A 19,880-nucleotide genomic window follows, 5' to 3' on the forward strand; every position below is an offset into this window, starting at 1 on the left:
CTTTGCTGGAATGCTTAGCCCCCTCTTCTGCCCTTTGGAAAATTGCCGTTCTGCAAGACTCAATTAGATGCCACCTTTCTCTTTCCCTTGTTGTTGCCTGTATCTTTTCTCCCCCTCATCTAGATTACAAGTTCCTCAAAAGCAGGGCCTTTGTCTCCCTCCGTGGAATCAGTGAATTCTTTAGCACAGTGCCTTGCTGTGGTAAATATTTGGTAAATTTAATAGGTATGCAACAAATTTCATTTAACAGAATTTCTATTTTCTTTTGTCTAGTTAAAGAAGAGTGTAAGAGTCCTAAAACTGAGAGTCGGTCACAAAAAATGTCAAATAGGCAGGTAAGTTTCTTAAAATCAAATTTCTAGTAGCCCACTTTTTATTGGAATTGGTGGCTGTGTGGCATCTGCCTTAATTTTGCACCCCTTTCAACCAGATTCATAATGTGTGTGGCAAGAGGGTTGCTGAGCCTGTCAGTCCCTTGGATGGGAGGTTGCACAACTAGAGTCCAAGACTTGGAATTAGAGATACATTCTGGTTCTGCTGTTTAATGGTTCAGTGGCCTTGAGCAAGTCACTGCACTTCTCCCAGCCTCAATTTCTTCATCTTTAAAATGGAGACTAAAATATATCACTTGTCCCTCTCATTCATTATATGTAGTCTGGTGCTAGTGCTTAGTCCCTCACTCTTGTCTGACTCTTTGCTACCCTAGGAACTGCAGCCCTCCAGGCTCCTCTCTCCATGGGAATTCTTTACCAGCTGAGCTACCAGGAAAGCCCTATATAAATACATACAAAAATGCCTACTTAGATGAGTGTGTGTACATTTTATGTATAAAATATTTGGAAATACGGGCCGCTGTCCATGGGGTCACAAAGAGTTGGACACGATTGAGCGACTAAGCATGCACACATGTTTGTATATTCAATGAAAGTGTATAGACTAACATGGAAAAGTTAACAGCTAATTCTATGGAGTTAGGTTAATAAGAGAAACTGAGATCATTTATGTTTTAAGAGTTTCTGCTGATTGATAAAGAGTGTATATATATTTTATAATAAAAAAACTTTAAATCTAAAAATATACATGTATACTTCGCATGTGTGCATTTTATATGCATATTATGTTTTATAACAAAGTTTTTTTAAAAGTTAGGTCTCTTATAAGCGACAATATATTTATAAAAGATATCTTAGCAGATATCTTGGCACATAACAGGTTCTCAGTAATGGAGCCCATTCATTTTCAGATACCAATAAAGGGTAGAATTACATGACTTTCAAAGCCCTCTCCTTCTGAAACTCTTATGCTATAATTTCCTTTCTTCTAGAAAAGGAGTTCATAAACTCTTTAGTGCTGTGGGCCTCGTTGGTGAAGCATATGGACTCGTTCTGAGAATAATAGTATTAATGCTACAATAAAATATATAAGATTTGAAAGAAAACCAATTATATTGAAATGCCATTAGAATCACCACCATTGTATTAATAGTTTATTGCCTACATTCATAATTGAAGGGAATGCTAAATCTTATTTAGAAATTAATGGAGGTTAAGATGCAATTTTTTTCCCTCATCGTTTATGGGCCCCCCCCTTTTTTCTTATGATATAAAAGAAAAAATAACACTCCAAAAAGTTTGCAGTGATTTATTTAGAATACTGTTAAGTAGTAACTATAATTTTATTTGCACAAAAACCCATTCTTACTCTTTTATAGGCATTTGGAGGGCCTGCCAAATGTAATATTAAGCTACTGAAGAGAAATGAAAGTTCAGAAGTCTCAGAAAATCAAAAGGTTGTGACTGGTTATCAAAGTGCTGTTGATAAGGTAAAAGACCATTCATTCAGTTTCTCTTCCCACACTTTAACACTTGGAAAGACGAGTGAGTGAAAATTAAATGATCGTTTTTGTACATAAAACTCTTAGTGATTTTCAGGTCCTTGTACTTTTAAAACTTCATGCACAAAATATTTATTCTTTTAGCCTAATCCTGGAATTGAGAACTTCTTAGCATCCTTGAATATCTCCAAAGAAAATGAAATACAGTCATCTCATCATGAAGAGCCTCCAAGTGAAGAACATTTGTCACCACAGTCATTTGCTATGGTTCGTATTTTGTAGGAGCTTGTACAATACGGTAATTTCATTATTGTTGGCCATACATACCCTGTGCAACAGTTAAGACACCTTCTCTTACACAGACTGATGTAATGCTTATTATTGTCATCCTGTGAGGAAAACTGGGCTGTCCTGGGAAATTTAGCCACCATAGCTCCCTTGTTTTTCAAACATTGTTCCCAGACTGTTTGGTCACAAATTAAGCAGAAATGATAATTATTATTTCTTTGCCAGGAAATGTGGATTTTTTTTTCAACTCTATTGATTTTCCTTATTCTTTATCTGAATGTAGTTATTGACTTAATTTTTTTAACACTAGAACTTACTAAAAGGAGGATAAGTAAGTTCTGTAACTCTAAGTTTAACTTTTCTCTCTATCCCCACTATCTCCATACCAATCATTTTCAAAGCAGAAGGGAACTCGGATGCTTAAAGAAATTCTAAAAATTGACAGCTCTGACAGTATGGACCATAAGAATGAAATGAAACAGTTTGGTAATGAAGTCACTGTTGCCTCTAGTAGAAGAGATGAATATGGATCTTCCTCACAACCTAAACAAAATAAGAAATTGAGTAAGTAAGCTAAGTACTTAATAAGAAATTAATTAATTAATTTTAATTAATTAATAGCCAACTTCAAAAATTCAGTTCATTTGGTTTTTTAATCGTGTCATTTTTAAAGATAAAACTACTTTTATTTTTTTAAGTATAATGAAGGATAATAAGAGTATGTTTTCTATGTTTATGTCATTATATAACAATGTATTAAGTAACTATAACCAGTAGATCTCTAATTATCTTCTTGTAACTACTTAAATTATACTGTAACAGATACTCATTCTATAGATTCCAAACCCAGAAAAGTTTTTACATTTTAGCTTTTTCTCAACAATTTAAAAATTATTATATAATTTAAATATATTACTTAACTTTTCTTTTATCTGTGAAATAACATTGCAGATGTCTGTTGTAATAATTATATGACATATATAAAGCAGTTAGCACTGTGTCTAACACATCCTAGGTGCCAATAATTGGTGTTAGTATTATGTTAAAATAACTTGACTCACATAAAAAAGAAGAAGCTGTAAAATCAATTAAAAATAATTAATGGAGGCACACATTGGAAATTGGCACTTACCATAAGTCTGTGAAGCCTACAGCATAACATCTGGCACACATATGGACTTCACTAGATGTCGATCATTGCTCCTACTTCTGTGTCCACTATATTTAATATTTTGTCTCTGTAATTATCTTCAAAATCCACCAGGAATAATGGTAGGTGGGGACAAAAGCTTCTCAGGTAAAAAACATTTTGAAATAAGCCAATTTGAATTTATTAAGGATCAAAATCTGGAACAATATCAGAGCCTAGCTTCATTTATCCACTGAGTATCAGGATAAATAATTAAAATTCCAATAACTCTCAGGAAACAATATATATCATAGTGACGGATGTATTCTTGAAATAAAGCAAAATAAAATTTTAAAACAGTATCAGGTAAGTATGATCCCACTGTCAAAAACAAGTAACTTTTACTATATTTCAGTATAGTAAAAAGTATCATATACCTTAGAATGAAGAGCTCAGAACTCAGCCCATGTAACATAACTAATGTATGACTTTGGGCAAGCCACTTATTTTTTAATCTATAATAAAGGTTTAGATTCATTTTCCACTAGGGTATGCTTTTGTTCTGTTGGTGAGTTCCTTGATTATAAAGAATGTGATCTTTCAGAATTTTTAAATCATATTCTTTATAAAGGCACTTGGAAGGCTTAATTTCAGAAAAAATATTCAAGAAGCACTATTTTAGAGCAAAAAACATTGATCCATGTTGCTCAGAAAGTAAGATGGATTTTGAGAAAATCAAAGCTGAAGCCTCAAAACTTAAGAATTTTAACACAAGGAACTCTACTCAGTGATCCGTGGTGACTAAATGGGAACAAATCTAAAAAAAGAGTGAATATATGTATACATAAGACTGATTCATTTTCCCGTACAGCAGAAACTAGCACAACACTGTAAAGCAACTATATGCCAATAAAAATAAAAAAACCTTAAGAATTAATTATAAATCAGCTCAAGAAAGCCATTTGCTTGTTTAGATTTTGCCTACATGTTAATCTCTCATGATGCTAATTTTCGGCAGTCATCAACTTATATTTTTAAATCTTTATCTTAATTATATATCAGTAATTAATTCAGTTCAGTTTAGTCGCTCAGTCATGTCCGACTCTCTGCGACCCCATGAATCACAGCACGCCAGGCCTCCCTGTCCATCACCAACTCCCGAAGTTCACTCAAACTCATGTCCATCGAGTCGGCGATGCCATCCAGCCATCTCATCCTCTGTCGTCCCCTTCTCCTCCCACCCCCAATCCTTCCCAGCATCAGAGTCTTTTCCGGTGAGTCAACTCTTTGCATGAGGTGCCCAAAGTATTGGAGTTTCAGCTTTAGCATCAGTCCTTCCAAAGAACACCGAGGACTGATCTCCTTTAGAATAGACTGGTTGGATCTCGTTGCAGTCCAAGGGACTCTCAAGCATCTTCTCCAGCACCACAGTTCAAAAGCATCAATTGTTTGGCGATCAGCTTTCTTCACAGTCCAACTCTCACATCCATACATGACCACGGGAAAAACCACAGCCTTGACTAGACGGACCTTTGTTGGCAAAGTAATGTCTCTGCTTTTTAATATACTATCTAGGTTGGTCATAACTTTCCTTCCAACAGTAATTAATTATAATCATCTAAAAATCTTCATTTAGTTCTAGTTATTTTAGGCTAGACTACATAGTTCTTACATTTGCTTCATGGGAAGTTCCTCTTTTCACTTTCTAACTATGTCTTACTTGCTATTCTGTAAAGTCCTGCCGTAATTGCGTAGTTTGAAGTATCATTTACTGTAGATACGTCCTTTTCTCTTTTTTTGTAGCATCTTATATGAACAAGCCTCACAGTGCTAGTGAGTACCATAATGTTCAGTCTATGGACAGTGTGTGCTGGCCTACCGGCCAGATTCCTCCTGTATCCACACCAGTAACTGAACTTTCTCGAATCTGTTCCCTTGTTGGAATGCCACAACCGGATTTCTCCTTTCTGAGAACACCACAGGTATAGTATACTACTGTTCTTCTATTTGCATAAGTTACTGATCACTGAGCTTAAACAAATCAACTGAAAATCTTTGGCTGGAAATAATATAATGGAGCTGGTATTTTTGACTTTATGAGAAGCATAGATGAATACTTCTCCCTCTGGCTTTTCCATTTATGCATATCCAGAGCCCTCAACGACACTGACAGGAACTTGGGCAGCAGGTTGCCTCACAGGATTCTTCAGAGTGATGACAGGGCTAAGGATCTTGGTGTACAGTGCAGCTGTCAAACTGTTTGGTCTCAGAAACTACTCATCTTTTTTTTTTTCAGAACCCCAAAGAACTTTTGTTTACTTGTGTTATATCCATATTTACCAAATGAAAAATGAAAAAATTTAAGTTGTTAATTAAAAATGACTTTTTGAAAAAATTTAGTGAGAAGAGTGTCATTGCCCTACTACATTTTTGCAAATCTTTTACATCTTCTAATTATTAGAAGAAGCTATATTCTCATATCTGCTTCTTACCATCCATCTCTTGTAATACATGGTTTTGGTTGAAATAAATAAAGAAAATCTGACCTCACACGAATAGTTGGAAAAAAGGAAGAAAATTTTAATAGCCTTTTCATATCATTGTGGATATTTTTTGATAAGCAACATTAAAACATGGTATTTTCTTTAAAGTCAGTGCAATTGTAGAATTTGAAATTATATTAATGAACGTTTTGTTCTCTCTATACTTATGAGAAAGTGAGAGTGAAAAGAGCAAATAACATTTTCATGTTATTATAAAAATAGTTTGAAGCTCTGGAAAGGGTCTCAGGGACCTCTGAGGCCCCTATACCACACCTTGAGAACCACTACAGGAAATCTGTTTTATCCTTTATCTAAACTCTTGACATATTCTTACCTAAAACAACCATTAATAATAATGGTAATAATACTAGGTTAGTATAATGATACTAACCTAGTATTAATAATAATAGTAATAACACTATACTTAGTAATACTACTACATAAATATGACTACTTTTTGAAAAAGCATTTTTCTTAAAAGTCTTTCTTATCAAAGAAAAAAAGTATACTGTAAAGAATTATCATTCAAATGTAAATATAAAATCAGTCAGAACTTCTGAGTTTTTAAGATTTTGGCAGTTAATTCATGTTAGCAAAACGTCTGCTATTTAAAGGATGGTAGAAAGCAGGGGTCAGCAAATTTTTGCTATAAACAGCCAGATAGTAAATATTTCAGGCTTTGTGGGCCATATGGTCTGTGTCACAACTGCTTTCCTCTGCAGTTATAGTAGGTAAAGGCAAACCATAAAAGAGTGGACTTGGCTGTGCTCCAATAAAATCTTACATACAAAAACAAATAGGAAGCCTAATTTCCTGATCCTAAATGTAAAGAAGAAAGTTTAGCTGACTTTCATTTACATTAGGATTCCTGACCCTTCAGCTAGCTTATAGATCATTTTAACTTTGTAAACACTGAAAGATAAGGCAACAGTTTTAAAGTTTTTGCATCATAACTGAAAACTTAAGCTGTAGTCCTTCTTTGAATTCTTGAAATTTTTTTTTACAGAATGTTAGATGAAATTATTCTACTTGTTTAAGCTTTCTAGGAGAAGGTCAACTTCCTGGACAGATAGCTTCATAAACATTCCTGTTCTCTTTTTTTAGACAATGACAGTTTGCCAGGTAAAATTATCTAACGGCTTACTGGTACATGGGCCACAGTGCCATTCTGAAAATGAAGCCAAGGAAAAAGCTGCACTTTTTGCTATACAACAATTGGTGAGAACTGTCCATGAATTCTCTACTAAATCTTTAAGTAATCCCTCTAGATGTTTTTGCTGCATTGTTTTATAACTTTAAATACTTCCATAGGGCTCCTTAGGAGTGAATTTCCCTTTGCCTCCACCAATATTTCCAAGTTATCCTCCAGCCGTACCACCTGGAACCATTCCTCCAGTTTTCCCCCAACCTACTGGTAAGGTATCTTTCTCGTCTAAATATTTACCATTTAATTATTGTTTTTAGAAAGGTCTTTTAAGAAGCATCACTTCAAGGAAATAAAAAAATGATCTAAATGCCTCGGTAATGTAAGGAGTTGTAAGGGGTAAGCCTGAAACCAGAACCTGCAGATTCATCTAGAAATGCAGGGAGTATTATACTGGTTATCTCTTCTCTTTGCCCAGACTGCATTAAACTGAATAATAAACTATTTTAAGTGTGAACCTATAAGGACAAAGAGATGAGAGAAGAAATAGCAGCACGTTAGAATTTGAAAGCAGTTTGTGATAAGAAAAGAGGAGAAATAAAAACCAATGCAGCAGAGTAGGGTTATGCTCAGACTGAAGAGTGTATAAAAGAGGATACAAACCGATAGATGAGCAGATTGTCCCTCACAGTTCCCAAGAGGTTCAGAACTTGAAAGTGTCAGAAGCTATCAGGGGCATGGCCTGAAAAGAGGGGGTCAGTTCAGCATCTGTAGCAAGAGTGATGGAACCCTCCCCAGAGCCTTCCCCCGCACAGGCAAGCAGTTCACATCTACAGGCAAAATCCTGGAGGTGTGGTCTCCAGAAGTCTCCATACACATGAGACACCAGGTACAGAATAGAGAATGAGATGCTAGGCTGGAAACTGAGGCTACATAAAGTTCCGTTTCCCATCCTATTCCCAGGCTGTAACAAGCCTTAGCCCAGATAGGAAGTTGGAGGATGTTTTTTTTGAGGAATTTCACTGAATTCCAAGCGAAAGACCCACCAACTTTTGGAGGATGTCCCAGCCAAAAGGCTGGCTCACCATTCAGTCATCCTAGAGAGAAGCTGAGAATCTCAAGGCATTTAGCCCTGCACCCTCCCAACACAGACACTGCTTCTAATCATAGTTTTAATGTCTTGTTCTTTAATATGAAGAAATAACAGACTGTGAGAAACCACTGAACATTTTAGGAAAATCTCTATAAGAGCTTAAACAAAGATAAATGGAAGAGATCTGGAGATAATGTTGGAATGAAGAGAACTTCAGAGACAGCTTTGGTTAGCATTCTTATGAAATGAAACAGTATTGCAACCAAAAAAAAAAATTAAGAACAAGAATTCATGAATAAAATAATAATTGGAGAACAAAAATTGTTGAGCCAGAATTTTTAAATTCAATAGGTAAAGCAAAGCCACAGAAATCACAGGAAAAAGATCAACATAAAAGGAGGAAAATAAGAAGTAAGAGAGATTTAGAGGAATGGTCTGTAGATCCAATACCTATCTAATTGGAGTTCCAGAAAAAGAGACCAGAGATCATGGGAAGGAGAAAAGTTATCAAAGAAGTAGTTTCTTCTGACCAAGGGACATGCATCTCTAAACTGAAAGGGCCACCAGATGCTTAGCACTAAATGAAAGAGACACAGATTGCCTTGGAATTTAGAATACCAGTAATAAAGAGAAACAATAAGCAAATCAAAAACAATACTCAATTGTGGATGTGACAGCTATGGAAGTAGTAAAGTCCAATGCTGTTAAGAGCAGTATTGCTTAGGAACCTGGAATGTTAGGTCCATGAATCAAGGCAGATTGGAAGTGGTCAAACAGGAGATGGCAAGAGTAAACATCAACATTTTAGGAATCAGCGAACTAAAATGGACTGGAATGGGTGAATTTAACTCAAGTGACCATTATATCTACTATTGTGGGCAAGAATCCCTTAGAAGAAATGGAGCGGCCATCATAGTCAACAGAAGAGTCCGAAATGCAGTACTTGGATGTAGTCTCTAAAATGACAGAATGATCTCTGTTCATTTCCAAGGCAAACCATTCAATTTCACAGTAATCTAAGTCTAAGCCCTGACCAGTAATGCTGAAGAAGCTGAAGTTGAACAGTTCTATGAAAACCTACAAAACCTTTTAGAACTAACACCCAAAAAAGATGTGCTTTTCATTATAGGGGACTGGAATGCAAAAGTAGGAAGTCAAGAAACACCTGGAGTAACAGGCAAGTTTGGAGTATAAAATGAAGCAGGGCAAAGGCTAACAGAGTTTTGCCAAGAGAATGCACTGGTCGTAGCAAACACCCACTTTCAACAACACAAGAGAAGACTGTACACATGGACATCACCAAATGGTCAACTGAAATCAGATTGATTATATCCTTTGCAGCCAAAGATGGAGAAGCTCTATACAAGACCGGGAGCTGACTGTGGCTCAGATCATGAACTCCTTATTGCCAAATTCAGACTTGAATTGAAGAAAGTAGGGAAAACCACTAGACCGTTCAGGTATGACCTAAATCAAATCCCTTATGATTATACAGTGGAAGTGACAAATAGATTCAAGGGATTAGATCTGATAGAGTGCCTGAAGAACTATGGACGGAGGTTTGTGACATTGTACAGAAGGCAGTGATAAAGACCATCCTCAAGAAAAAGAAATGCAAAAAGGCAAAACAGTTGTCTGAGAAGGCCTTTTACAAACAGCTATGAAAAGAAGAGAAGTGAAAGGCAAAGGAGAAAAGGAAAGATATACCCATCTGAATGCAGTTCCAAAGAATAACAAGGAGAGATAAGAAAGCCTTCCTCTGTGATCAATGCAAAGAAGTAGAGGAAAACAACAGAATGGGAAAGACTAGAGATCTCTTCCGACAATTAGAGATGCCAAGGGAACTTTCCATGCAAGGGAACTTTTCATGTGCTCAATAAAGGACAGGAATGGTTTGGACCTAACAGAAGCAGAAGATATTAAGAAGAGGTGGCAAGAATACACAGAAAAACTATACAAAAAAGATCTTCACGAGCCAGAAAATCATGATCACTCACCTAGAGCCAAACATCCTGGAATGTGAAGTCAAGTAGGCCTTAGAAAGCATCACTACGAACAAAGCTAGTGGAGGTGATGGAATTCCAATTGAGCTATTCCAGATCCTAAAAGATGATGCTGTGAAAGTGCTGCACTCAATATGCCAGCAAATTTGGAAACTCAGCAGTGGCCACAGGACTGGAAAAAGTCAGTTTTCATTCCAGTCCCAAAGAAAGGCAATGCCAAAGAATGCTCCAACTACCGCGCAGATGAACTCATTTCACACGCTAGCAAAGTAATGCTCAAAATTCTCCAAGCCAGACTTCAATAGTACATGAACCGTGAACTTCCAGATGTTCAAACTGGTTTTAGAAAAGGCAGAGGAACCAGAGATCAAATTGTCAACATCCACTGAATCATCGAAAAAGCAAGAGAGTTCCAGAAAAACATATGTTTTATTGACTATTCCAAAGCCTTTGACTGTGTGGATCACAATATACTGTGGAAAATTCTGAAAGAGATGGGAATACCAGACCACCTGATCTGCCTCCTGAGAAATCTGTATGCAGGTCATGAAGCAACAATTAGAACTGGACATGGAATAACAGACTGGTTCCAAATCGAGAAAGGAATACGTCAAGGCTGTATATTGTCACCCTGCTTATTTAACTTATATGCAGAGCATCATGAGAAACACTAGTCTCGATGAAGCACAAACTGGAATCAAGATTGCAGGGAGAAATATCAATAACGTCAGATATGCAGATGACACCACCCTTTCGGCAGAAAGTGAAGAACTAAAGAGCCTCTTGATGAAAGTGAAAGAAGAGAGTGAAAAACTTGGCTTAAAACTCAACATTCAGAAACCTAAGATCATGGCATCTGGTCCCATCACTTCATGGGAAATAGATGGGGAAACAGTGAGAGACTTTATTTTTCTAGGCTCCAGAATCCCTGCAGATGGTTGACTGCAGCCATGAAATTAAAAGACATTTGCTCCTTGGAAGAAAAGTTATGACCAACTACACAGCATATTAAAAAGCAGAGACATTGCTTTGCCAACAAAGGTCCATCTTGTCAAAGCTATGGCTTTTCCAGTAGTCATGTATGGATGTGAGAGTGGACAATAAAGAAAGCTGAGCACCAAAGAATTGATGCTTTTGAACTGTCGTGTTGGAGAAGACTCTTGAGAGTCCCTTGGACTGCAAGGAAATCCATCCGTAAAGGAAAATCAGTCCTGAATAGTCATTGGAAAGATTGATGCTGAAGAACTGACTCATTTGTAAAGACCCTGATGCTGGGAAAGATAGAAGGCAGCAGGAGAAGGGGACAACAGAGGATGAGATGGTTGGATGGCATCACCGACTCAATGGACATGAGTTTGAGTAAACTCCAGGAGCTGCTGACAGACAGGGAAGCCTGGCGTCCTGTAGTCCACAGGGTAGCAAAGAGTTGGACACAATTGAGCAACTGAACTGAATAGAGAGAAGCCAGAGATGAAGGAAAAATACAAATAAAAGATCAAAAATCAGAATGTTATTGCATCATTGAACAGAGACAAGAAGCTCGAAAACAGTTGAACATTGATTACTTCAAAATCCTGAGACAGAATTAGTTTCATCTTAGATTTCTCTCTAAACCTAAAGTGTGAATCTAGTGCAAGGGTAGAATGAAGACATTTCAGACAGGCAAATTTACTTATTATGCACTGTTCTTTAGAAGTTACTGAATTCTGCGCTCCAAAAAGCAAAGCAATAATTTTGTTTGTTTGTTTTAAAGAAGACCATGAAACTAAGGACTTCCCTGATAGCTCAGTTGGTAAAGAATCTGCCTTCAATGCAGGAGACCCTGGTTTGATTCCTGGGTCAGGACGATCCCCTGGAGAAGGGATAGGATATCCATTCCAGTATTCTTGGGCTTCCCTTGTGGCTTAGCTGGTAAAGAATCTTCTTGCAGTGCAGGAGATCTGGGTTCAATCCTGGGTTGGGAAGATCCTCTGGAGAAGGGACAGGCTACCCACCCCAGTGTTCTGGCCTGGAGAATTGTCCATGGGGTTGCAAAGAGTCAGACACGACTGAGTGACTCACACACACACATGAAACTAAACTGCACGATACCTAATATACTTATGCAGTGAATGGAAATTCCAGAATGCCAGCTGCTCAGCAGGTGTAGAAAGTAACTGGTCTCAATTGAAAGGGCAGGAGAAGGTCTTGGCAGATGAGATAATGATCTGATAGATTGGCAGCATTTGGAAAAAAACATGAAGGATAGGTGTATAGAAGACTAAGGTACTTTTAAAAAGTAATTACTCTTAAAACAGTTTTTTAAATTTTACAAGGAAAAAAAATTAATCAAGAGTACTCTACTTGGCTTTGAAGTGATAATATTTATATGGTGACATACCACAAACACTATATTTTTTAAACAAATATTATAATATATTGGGAGGACAGGGTGAGTAGTGAAGGGTGGTATAAAAGAACTGAATTTTGATCTCTCATAGTAGTTTTAGTCTAAAAATGCCTAAAGTTGAAAAATCAGCTAATAGTATAAGCAACGGAGAAGGCAATGGCAAGCCACTCCAGTACTCTTGCCTAGAAAATCCCATGGACGGAGGCCTGGTAGGCTTCAGTCCATGGGGTTGCTACGAGTCAGACATGACTGAGCGACTTCACTTTCCCTTTTCACTTTCACACATTGGGGAAGGAAATGGCAACCCACTCCAGTGTTCTTGCCTGGAGAATCCCAGAGACGGGGGAGCCTGATGGGCTGCCGTCTATGGGGTCACACAGAGTCGGACACGACTGAAGTGACTTAGCAGCAGCAGCAGTATAAGCAAATTATTGAACAGTGTACAAATAAATAGCTAAAACAGTTAAACCTGGGATGGACCAGATGACTGCTGTATTTTGTTGAAAACCCTTTTTATTACAATATGTGTGTGTATAATTATTTTTACTTTGATTTGTTTAAAAAATGCAATTTGTCTAAGGCCATAACTTATTAAGTAGCAGTACTAGCATGCAAAAGCAAATCCCACAATTTTGTTACTATACTACACTGGCATTCCTTTGCCTATATGAACAATGGTTAGTCATAAAATTTTTATGACACAATAAATCTGATGTTTTCATATAACTCAAGGTAGTAAGTCCACTATAACTTAGAAAATCTATTTTGATTGCTTTTTCACTTTCAAAAATGAATCCGGGGGATTTCCCTGGTGGTCCATTGGTTAACACTTCACCTTCCAATGCAGGTTCAATACCTGGTTGGGGAGCTAGGATCCCATATGCCTGATGGCCCAAAAAACCAAAAACATAAAAACAGAAGCAATATTGTAATGAATTCAGTAAAAATTTTAAAAATTACCCACATCAAAAAAATCTAGCAACTATATTTAAATTAGTTTTAAGTAATTAGTACATATAGGTTATCTAAAGGTATACTCACAAGCTTCTCTCAAATATAGCTGAGGTTTAGTTAAGTCTTAAATTCTGTCTGCTTTTTTCTCTCTCTAAAAAGAAACTTTGAGCACAGTACAGACCTTCTTTGGTGGCAGTGTGCCAGAGTCTTGGTTGTTATTGTTCAACGTAGTAGTTCACAAATACTGCACTGGTGCTGTGTAAGGATCATTTGTGGAACTTATTAACAATACAGATTCCTGGGCCCTCAAAGTCTGATTAGCCGGTCTGGAGCTTTGCCCAGGAATCTGTATTTCACAAGATTCTGTGTGATTCAGATAAACAAATCAGTTTTGGGAACCACTGATTCAGTGCATGCACTTTTAGCAAGAAACAAGCTGTTAAGTATTTTTTTTTAATTCTTGAATTAAAAATGTTAGAATAGGGAAAAGAAAGATTGTGTATATCATATGAAAGTGATCAAATTTCAAGACTTGAGCTTTTCTGGTTTTTTTTTTTTGTAGGCTGGGATCACTATGGAAGCAACTTAGCATTGGGGGCAGGTGAGATCCTTAAGATTTCTCTTTCTGCCCTGACTTTTCTCCCCCAAGGGACAGATTTATGACCCTATTATTTTTTTTAAATAGTATTACAAGTATTCCTAAGGCTTGTATCAGTATAAGGTACTGTTGGCCTTCACAGGCCAGACAGCATAATGATAAGCTGAATGTAGGTGGTTCATAGTCTTTAACAGGACTTTGAATGTTGTAAGCAAGGTTAAACAGAACTTAAGTGTATGCTCTTTGCCAAAGTGCAATAAGCTAAAAGGAAAAGTAGCAAAGGGAGGTCTTAAATTTCAGGGCTTTAATTATGCCATTTTACTAAAATAGCTTTTCCATGATTTTTAATAGCTAATATCATGCCTTCATCATCTCATCTCTTTGGCTCAGTGCCATGGGGACCACCAATGCCAGTTCCTGGGAAGCCCTTCCATCATACACCGTATGCTGGGACTATGCCCATGGCTGGGGGAATGCCAGCTGGTGTGCACAATCAGTTCATACCTCTACAGGTGAGGCCTAGAAGAGAATTGCTATATTTTTAAGAGAATTTTTTTACTGTTCAAAAGCTATTGATAAAATTTTATTTAGTCAGTGATTTCATACTCAGTGCCAAGTAGAAGCCTGATCAGTACTGGAGTGGGTACTGAGAATATATTTTGACCACTGGTGAACCATCTAACTTAATTCATGCTGTCGGAATTTGTGTTCTAATAATTGTAGCAAGTAATAGTATCCTTTTCTAAAACAGTGATTTAAAATCAGGAGCATAAATTTTATTTATATGGAAATTATGAATAAATTTAAAATATCTTATTCATAACTAGAGTCCTTGAATTTCTAAAGTCTGGTTTGGAGATTATAAGTGAAAGTCACAAGTCAGCAGTACTTGACAAGTATTAGCAGCATGATTTATGGTATTTTCTGACACTAGTTTTTTTTGCCTACATTGTTAATTATTCTTTTATTCCTCAAAGGTAACTAAAAAAAGAGTTGCAAACAAAAAGAGCTTTGAGAATAAGGAGGCCCAGAGTTATCAAGTCACCCCGCTTCACACTAGCCAGTCAGCATCTTCTGATGTCACCAAAGGAATTCCACAGGAGACTTCATCAGCTTCCTTACCATCCTCTCAGATCCCCCAACCTGCATCTTCTTTTCAACTTGCAGCTGCCTCCCCAGGCCATAGTATGCCTCACCAGAAGTCGGCTCCAAGCTCTTCAAGAAGAAAATCAAGAAAACTGGCTGTCAATTTTGGCGTTTCCAAACCTTCTGAATAAATTTGGTACTTGGAATTAAGTTTATTTCCTTTCCTCCTACCTTTTTATAAATCCATATCTGTGTCTCACAAGAAATTACAATGTACTATTTTAAAACAATACATTTCAATTAAATTTTTTAATTTTCTAGTTGTCAGGCACTTTTCATGCTATTTAAAAGACTGTAAATCAAATTGTGCATCTTAAGTATGTGCAGTTTGTTTTACATCAATTATACCTCAGTAAAGCTGTAAAAAAAAAAAATCAACTAAAACGTTGTATTAAAATACTGTCAGTGGACTGAGCATTCACATGTACCACTCTAACCCTTAGCCTTGTCATTAACTATGAATTAGACATGGTACTGCAATAATAATAAACATTTTTTTTACACTATCATTGAGGGATAATTAAATGGAGCATGAAAATTGGGCCTCAAGTATAATTTACTGAACGCAGACCTTATTTCTCTTCTTAATGATGTAATAGAATTGTCAGGAGAGTGGCCTCTTTGCAGGCACTCCCACTCACGTCCTGTTATCGCCGAGGGCCCTTTAGGCCTGTGGTGACGCAATCACAGTGTGGTGGTGCTGCTGGTTTTGCTTTCTTCTCCATTTTGTACCAAAGCAATTTCAGGATACTGATCAGAATATTTCATTAACTGCTTAGGACTATACATAGCGATCTAGATTTGAGGAAATAATTACAACTTTTTACATTGTTCACGAACCAGCATTCGTTAACGTCTAATAAAAAATTAAGTTTCACAATCTACAGGGTATAATGATTACAAATTAATCTTCTGATAGAAGTACAAAATATTAATCATGTCATTAATTAAAACGTATTATCCTTTTGTTTAGCTTTTCACTTGCTTACTTAAACATACATGACAGCTCCATTGTTGGTCCATGTGTAGTGTTTCCTGGGACAATGAAATTCTAAATTTTTAAAAATTCCAAGGTTTGCACAGGCACAATGAGTGTATAATATGCATTATTTACATGACAAATGCCCGTCCTCATTCTCTTCCCATGCTTTTAGCTTTATGCTGAACTGCGCAGTGACTCTGACATTTTGTCTGTACATGTCACGTGTGGGTGTGTGTTAGTCAATCTGTGGCTGTTGAAATTATATCAGAGTTTATGAAAATTTCTCAGCGGTACCAGGGCCTGGATTTATATACATATATATATATATATTTATGCTTTAGTTTTTGTGATATGCTTATATTTTTAAGGAAGTAAGTTATCATACTTTTTTAAAAGTATTTTAAAAGTAGGAACCACAATCTTTGTATGGAGCTGCTTATTATTATATCTAGTTTTATTTGGCTCATTGAAAACTCTGCCATGAGTCTTAGTCTGTTTTTTAAAACGCTAGTATTGAGTTAAATGGATTTCTTTCTCTAACTGCTAAATGTTAGAGTTTCTCTAAGTGTTAATAGGATATTTGTATATTAGTAGTGCCTTTAGTATAAGTGTTCATTATTTGTCATTTATGATAGTCATGTGAGTTTCTGTGATTTTATTTTCTATTAATTTTCCTAGATTCAGATGTTCGTTGGTTCCCAACATTTCGGTTTTGGGAATACATGTTTCTCTGTAGTAGAATCTGAAGTAATGAGGCTCAAGTAATTCTCAGAGTTTGTCCTTTTTGCCTCACAAAGTAATTTTTCTTTTTTAAGGAAATGTCTTTTATGGAAATACAAAAAAGTTGAATTGTGACAATAAGATTATGTTAACGTCTACTACTTAAAAGTGTATGATATTTTTCACCTTATGTAACTGTACAAACTCCAGCATTCAAGAATTGCCTCACTCATCATTTCTCTGTGCCTACCCTATATAAACGGTGTACAGCCCACATCTTTATTAAAGCACCGAAGTAGGAGCACATGCCATCTTCCAAAAACTTCAAGAGAAACTTTGATAAGCATAGTGCCACTGAACCCATATAAGGAGGTTTCCTCAATATTCAAACAAAGCAGACTGACAAATCTAGATGGATAGGCAATAAAAAGTCTTTTATTTTCATTCTTATCCTAAAGCAGCTCACGACTAAAGAGAGATTAAAATGGGAGAGAAATCCATAATGACTAGATAGTGTCAGGCATTCATCTCTATTTTCTTCACCTTGTATGCCTATTCCAGAGATGGGCCTGAGAGCAATAGGTGTGCCCTCTCTGGAGAGAATGTAAGAAGCAGAGACTGTTTGTATCTCATGACGGTCTTCAGGAGTCTAGATCCACTGATAAATTTGGGAAACTTACAATTTTTCCTTTGTGGATGGCACAGGCTCAGACTACCCCAAAATTTAGAAATATGCCCTTTCAGCTGTTGAATCTGTTGTGGACTTTGTGTGGACACCAGGGACTGTGTAGGGCACAGAGAGCAGGTTCCCCAAAATACTTCATGTTTCCACATCACAAGAGCAGTTAAATCTATTTAAACTTTCCTCTCCTTACTAAAGCATTATTTCTAGATAACCTTGTTCAATAAAGTTTTTTCTTTTTTTTTGAGCAGATCAAGTGAGTTGTGAAGCTTGGTCCTTTCAGTCCTTTTCACCATTTCCAATACATGACCTGAGTCTTATAATTTTACGGATAGACTGTATTAATTTATTTAAACATCATGCATACTCATGTCTTAAACGTCTGAGACTCAGTTGCCTGAAAAATTAATTTCACCTCTGTGTGTACTTTGGTTTCAATTTAAGACTTTCCTTGCTGTTCAGAGGGATAAGTAGTTCTTTTAGAACTGAAAAACAAAAGTTTGATCTTTTATTTCCTATTGGTGGGAGAGATGAAGAACTCTTGGTGTGGGTTTTGTTGTTTATTTCCTTTTTCATGATCAGGTACTTGCTTTGGTTTTAAACTGATATTTTTCAAACTAATCTGGATTTAGGAGGAGGGGCAGATAGGCAGTTGGAAGGAGACCAGTTAAATAAGACGTCCTTCACAGCATTTTCAGACTATACTCTTCCTAGCTCAAGGACATAGATGAACTGCAATGATTTATTTACTCAATTTTAAATCATCTGTTCTATTTGTATTAGTAAATCATACATTATCATAGTGATTGTCTAGTTTAAGATAGCTCGAATTGTCCCCCTCCCCACTAAAGTTCATTCTAATATGCTTCATCTCATTGTCCAGAGCCTCTTTTTTTTAAAACCACTATGTACAATTTCCCAGCTTTCTGAGCTTGCTATATTTCTTAGTACCATCTTGCTTCCAAATCGTGTTTTTACTGGGGAGGGGAATTCATTTATTGGAGAGAAATGACAGACATTCTCTACCTCTGAAAAAAAAAAATGAATCACAGAAGCCCCCTAATCATTTTTCTAGAGAGTGACAGAACTTAAACTGGCAGTGTTCTTTCTGTACATCTTATAAGCTTTGTCAGTGAAACAGTCTTTTTTGCAGGAGCTTCCTTTCCTAGTTAGGATAATGCTTAAAAATTCTAGAAATGAATATGTTTCAGACAGAGCTGGCTCATGTTTCCTTCAGATTGCTCCGTCTTCCGCCAGGGAGCAGTGAGAGACCATGACGATCAGAACGAGGACAGGCTGGAGTTTTACTGACTTATCTCCAGCACCACTGATGCATCTTGTAGAGAGAGGAAAACACAGATAATAGTCTTCATAGTTAAGAATATCAGAAATCCATAGCTGCTTTTATGTTTCTTTGTGTGTTTCAGTGAACCAACAATAATGCCTTGCCCAATCAATGCATTCAGCCATCTCAAGTGCAATTCGTGATGGAGACTCTGGTTTCCAGTATATAAAGTTTTACATATTTAAACCTATAAAAATTAATTTTTTCCCAACAATACACCTATTGCTGTTATTTCAACAGTTGATGTACTAGTAAATTGCCAAGGCCAAATAATTAAATGCCTGTAGATGTTTTAGTAATTGGAGCCAAATCTTTATACTGTTTTCTCATGAAGTAATAGGAGTGAGTTTTTTGTTTGTTTTGGAACTTAGGGGCTTTTTTGGCCTTAAGTCTCATATTTTCTTTTGCCTGCATCCAGTTGCTTCTTTGAGTGTTTGCATCTATTTTGATATATGAGTAATAGATAGTGTACTGTATCATCAACATGTTCAACATTTTTTTCATTTAAACAATATAATTCATACATATAGATCTTAATTCTTTTTTTTTCCTCACATAAGTATTTTATAAGTAACTGGAATTTTTCATTAGATCTTATACAAAGCAGTATTTTATTAAAAATTCAAAAGGGAAGACTTTTATGTGCTCGTTTTGTAGCTTTTGTTTTTTAAATATCTATACATTGTCTGCAATTAAAGTGTTTTCAACTTGCATTGGAATGGACTCCAAATGTATTTTTGTGTTAAACTGTACATTTGTAGATTTTTGGCATGAAGTTAGCCTCAAAATGTTCTGTAAAAGGATTTTAAAATATGAGTCACTGAAAGAGTTTAAACATCTATACATGTTAAATGCTATATGGATTTTAATTAAACATTTGAGAATGATTTCATAAGCTTTTGTTCTTGTATGTTTGCAGTGATATTGAAAATAGATTACAGGATTCACTTAAACCTCATATCCTTTTATATTGGTATTTTGAATCTGTATCAATTAGCATAAACTTGACAGCATGATTGGTGGAGAAAGT

General features: G+C 36.2%; 1 protein-coding gene across 6 annotated transcripts in view; it reads left to right on the plus strand.

Moving 5' to 3' along the window:
- The window catches only part of XRN1 (5'-3' exoribonuclease 1), a 108,816-nt gene extending 89,078 nt beyond the window's left edge, over positions 1–19,738 (plus strand). Inside the window, exons 34-43 of one of the 6 annotated variants that reach the window (XM_088840090.1) lie at positions 274–335; positions 1,712–1,822; positions 1,979–2,101; positions 2,524–2,686; positions 5,055–5,233; positions 6,899–7,012; positions 7,106–7,208; positions 13,940–13,978; positions 14,327–14,487; positions 15,143–19,738. In XM_088840090.1, the coding sequence (XP_088696216.1) occupies positions 274–335; positions 1,712–1,822; positions 1,979–2,101; positions 2,524–2,686; positions 5,055–5,233; positions 6,899–7,012; positions 7,106–7,208; positions 13,940–13,978; positions 14,327–14,487; positions 15,143–15,271 (1,184 nt within the window). In that variant the 3' untranslated portion in view covers positions 15,272–19,738. Of the gene's footprint in view, positions 1–273; positions 336–1,711; positions 1,823–1,978; positions 2,102–2,523; positions 2,687–5,054; positions 5,234–6,898; positions 7,013–7,105; positions 7,209–13,939; positions 13,979–14,326; positions 14,488–14,952 lie in introns of all 6 variants that reach the window. The other 5 variants (XM_055412415.2, XM_055412388.2, XM_055412397.2 and 2 more) reach the window with 5 other exon arrangements.
- Positions 19,739–19,880: the final 142 nt, after the last annotated feature.

This window comes from Moschus berezovskii, chromosome 1 (genome assembly GCF_049115385.1).
Source record: "Moschus berezovskii isolate FMDL1 chromosome 1, NW_MosBer_1.0, whole genome shotgun sequence".
Lineage (NCBI taxonomy): Eukaryota > Metazoa > Chordata > Mammalia > Artiodactyla > Moschidae > Moschus > Moschus berezovskii.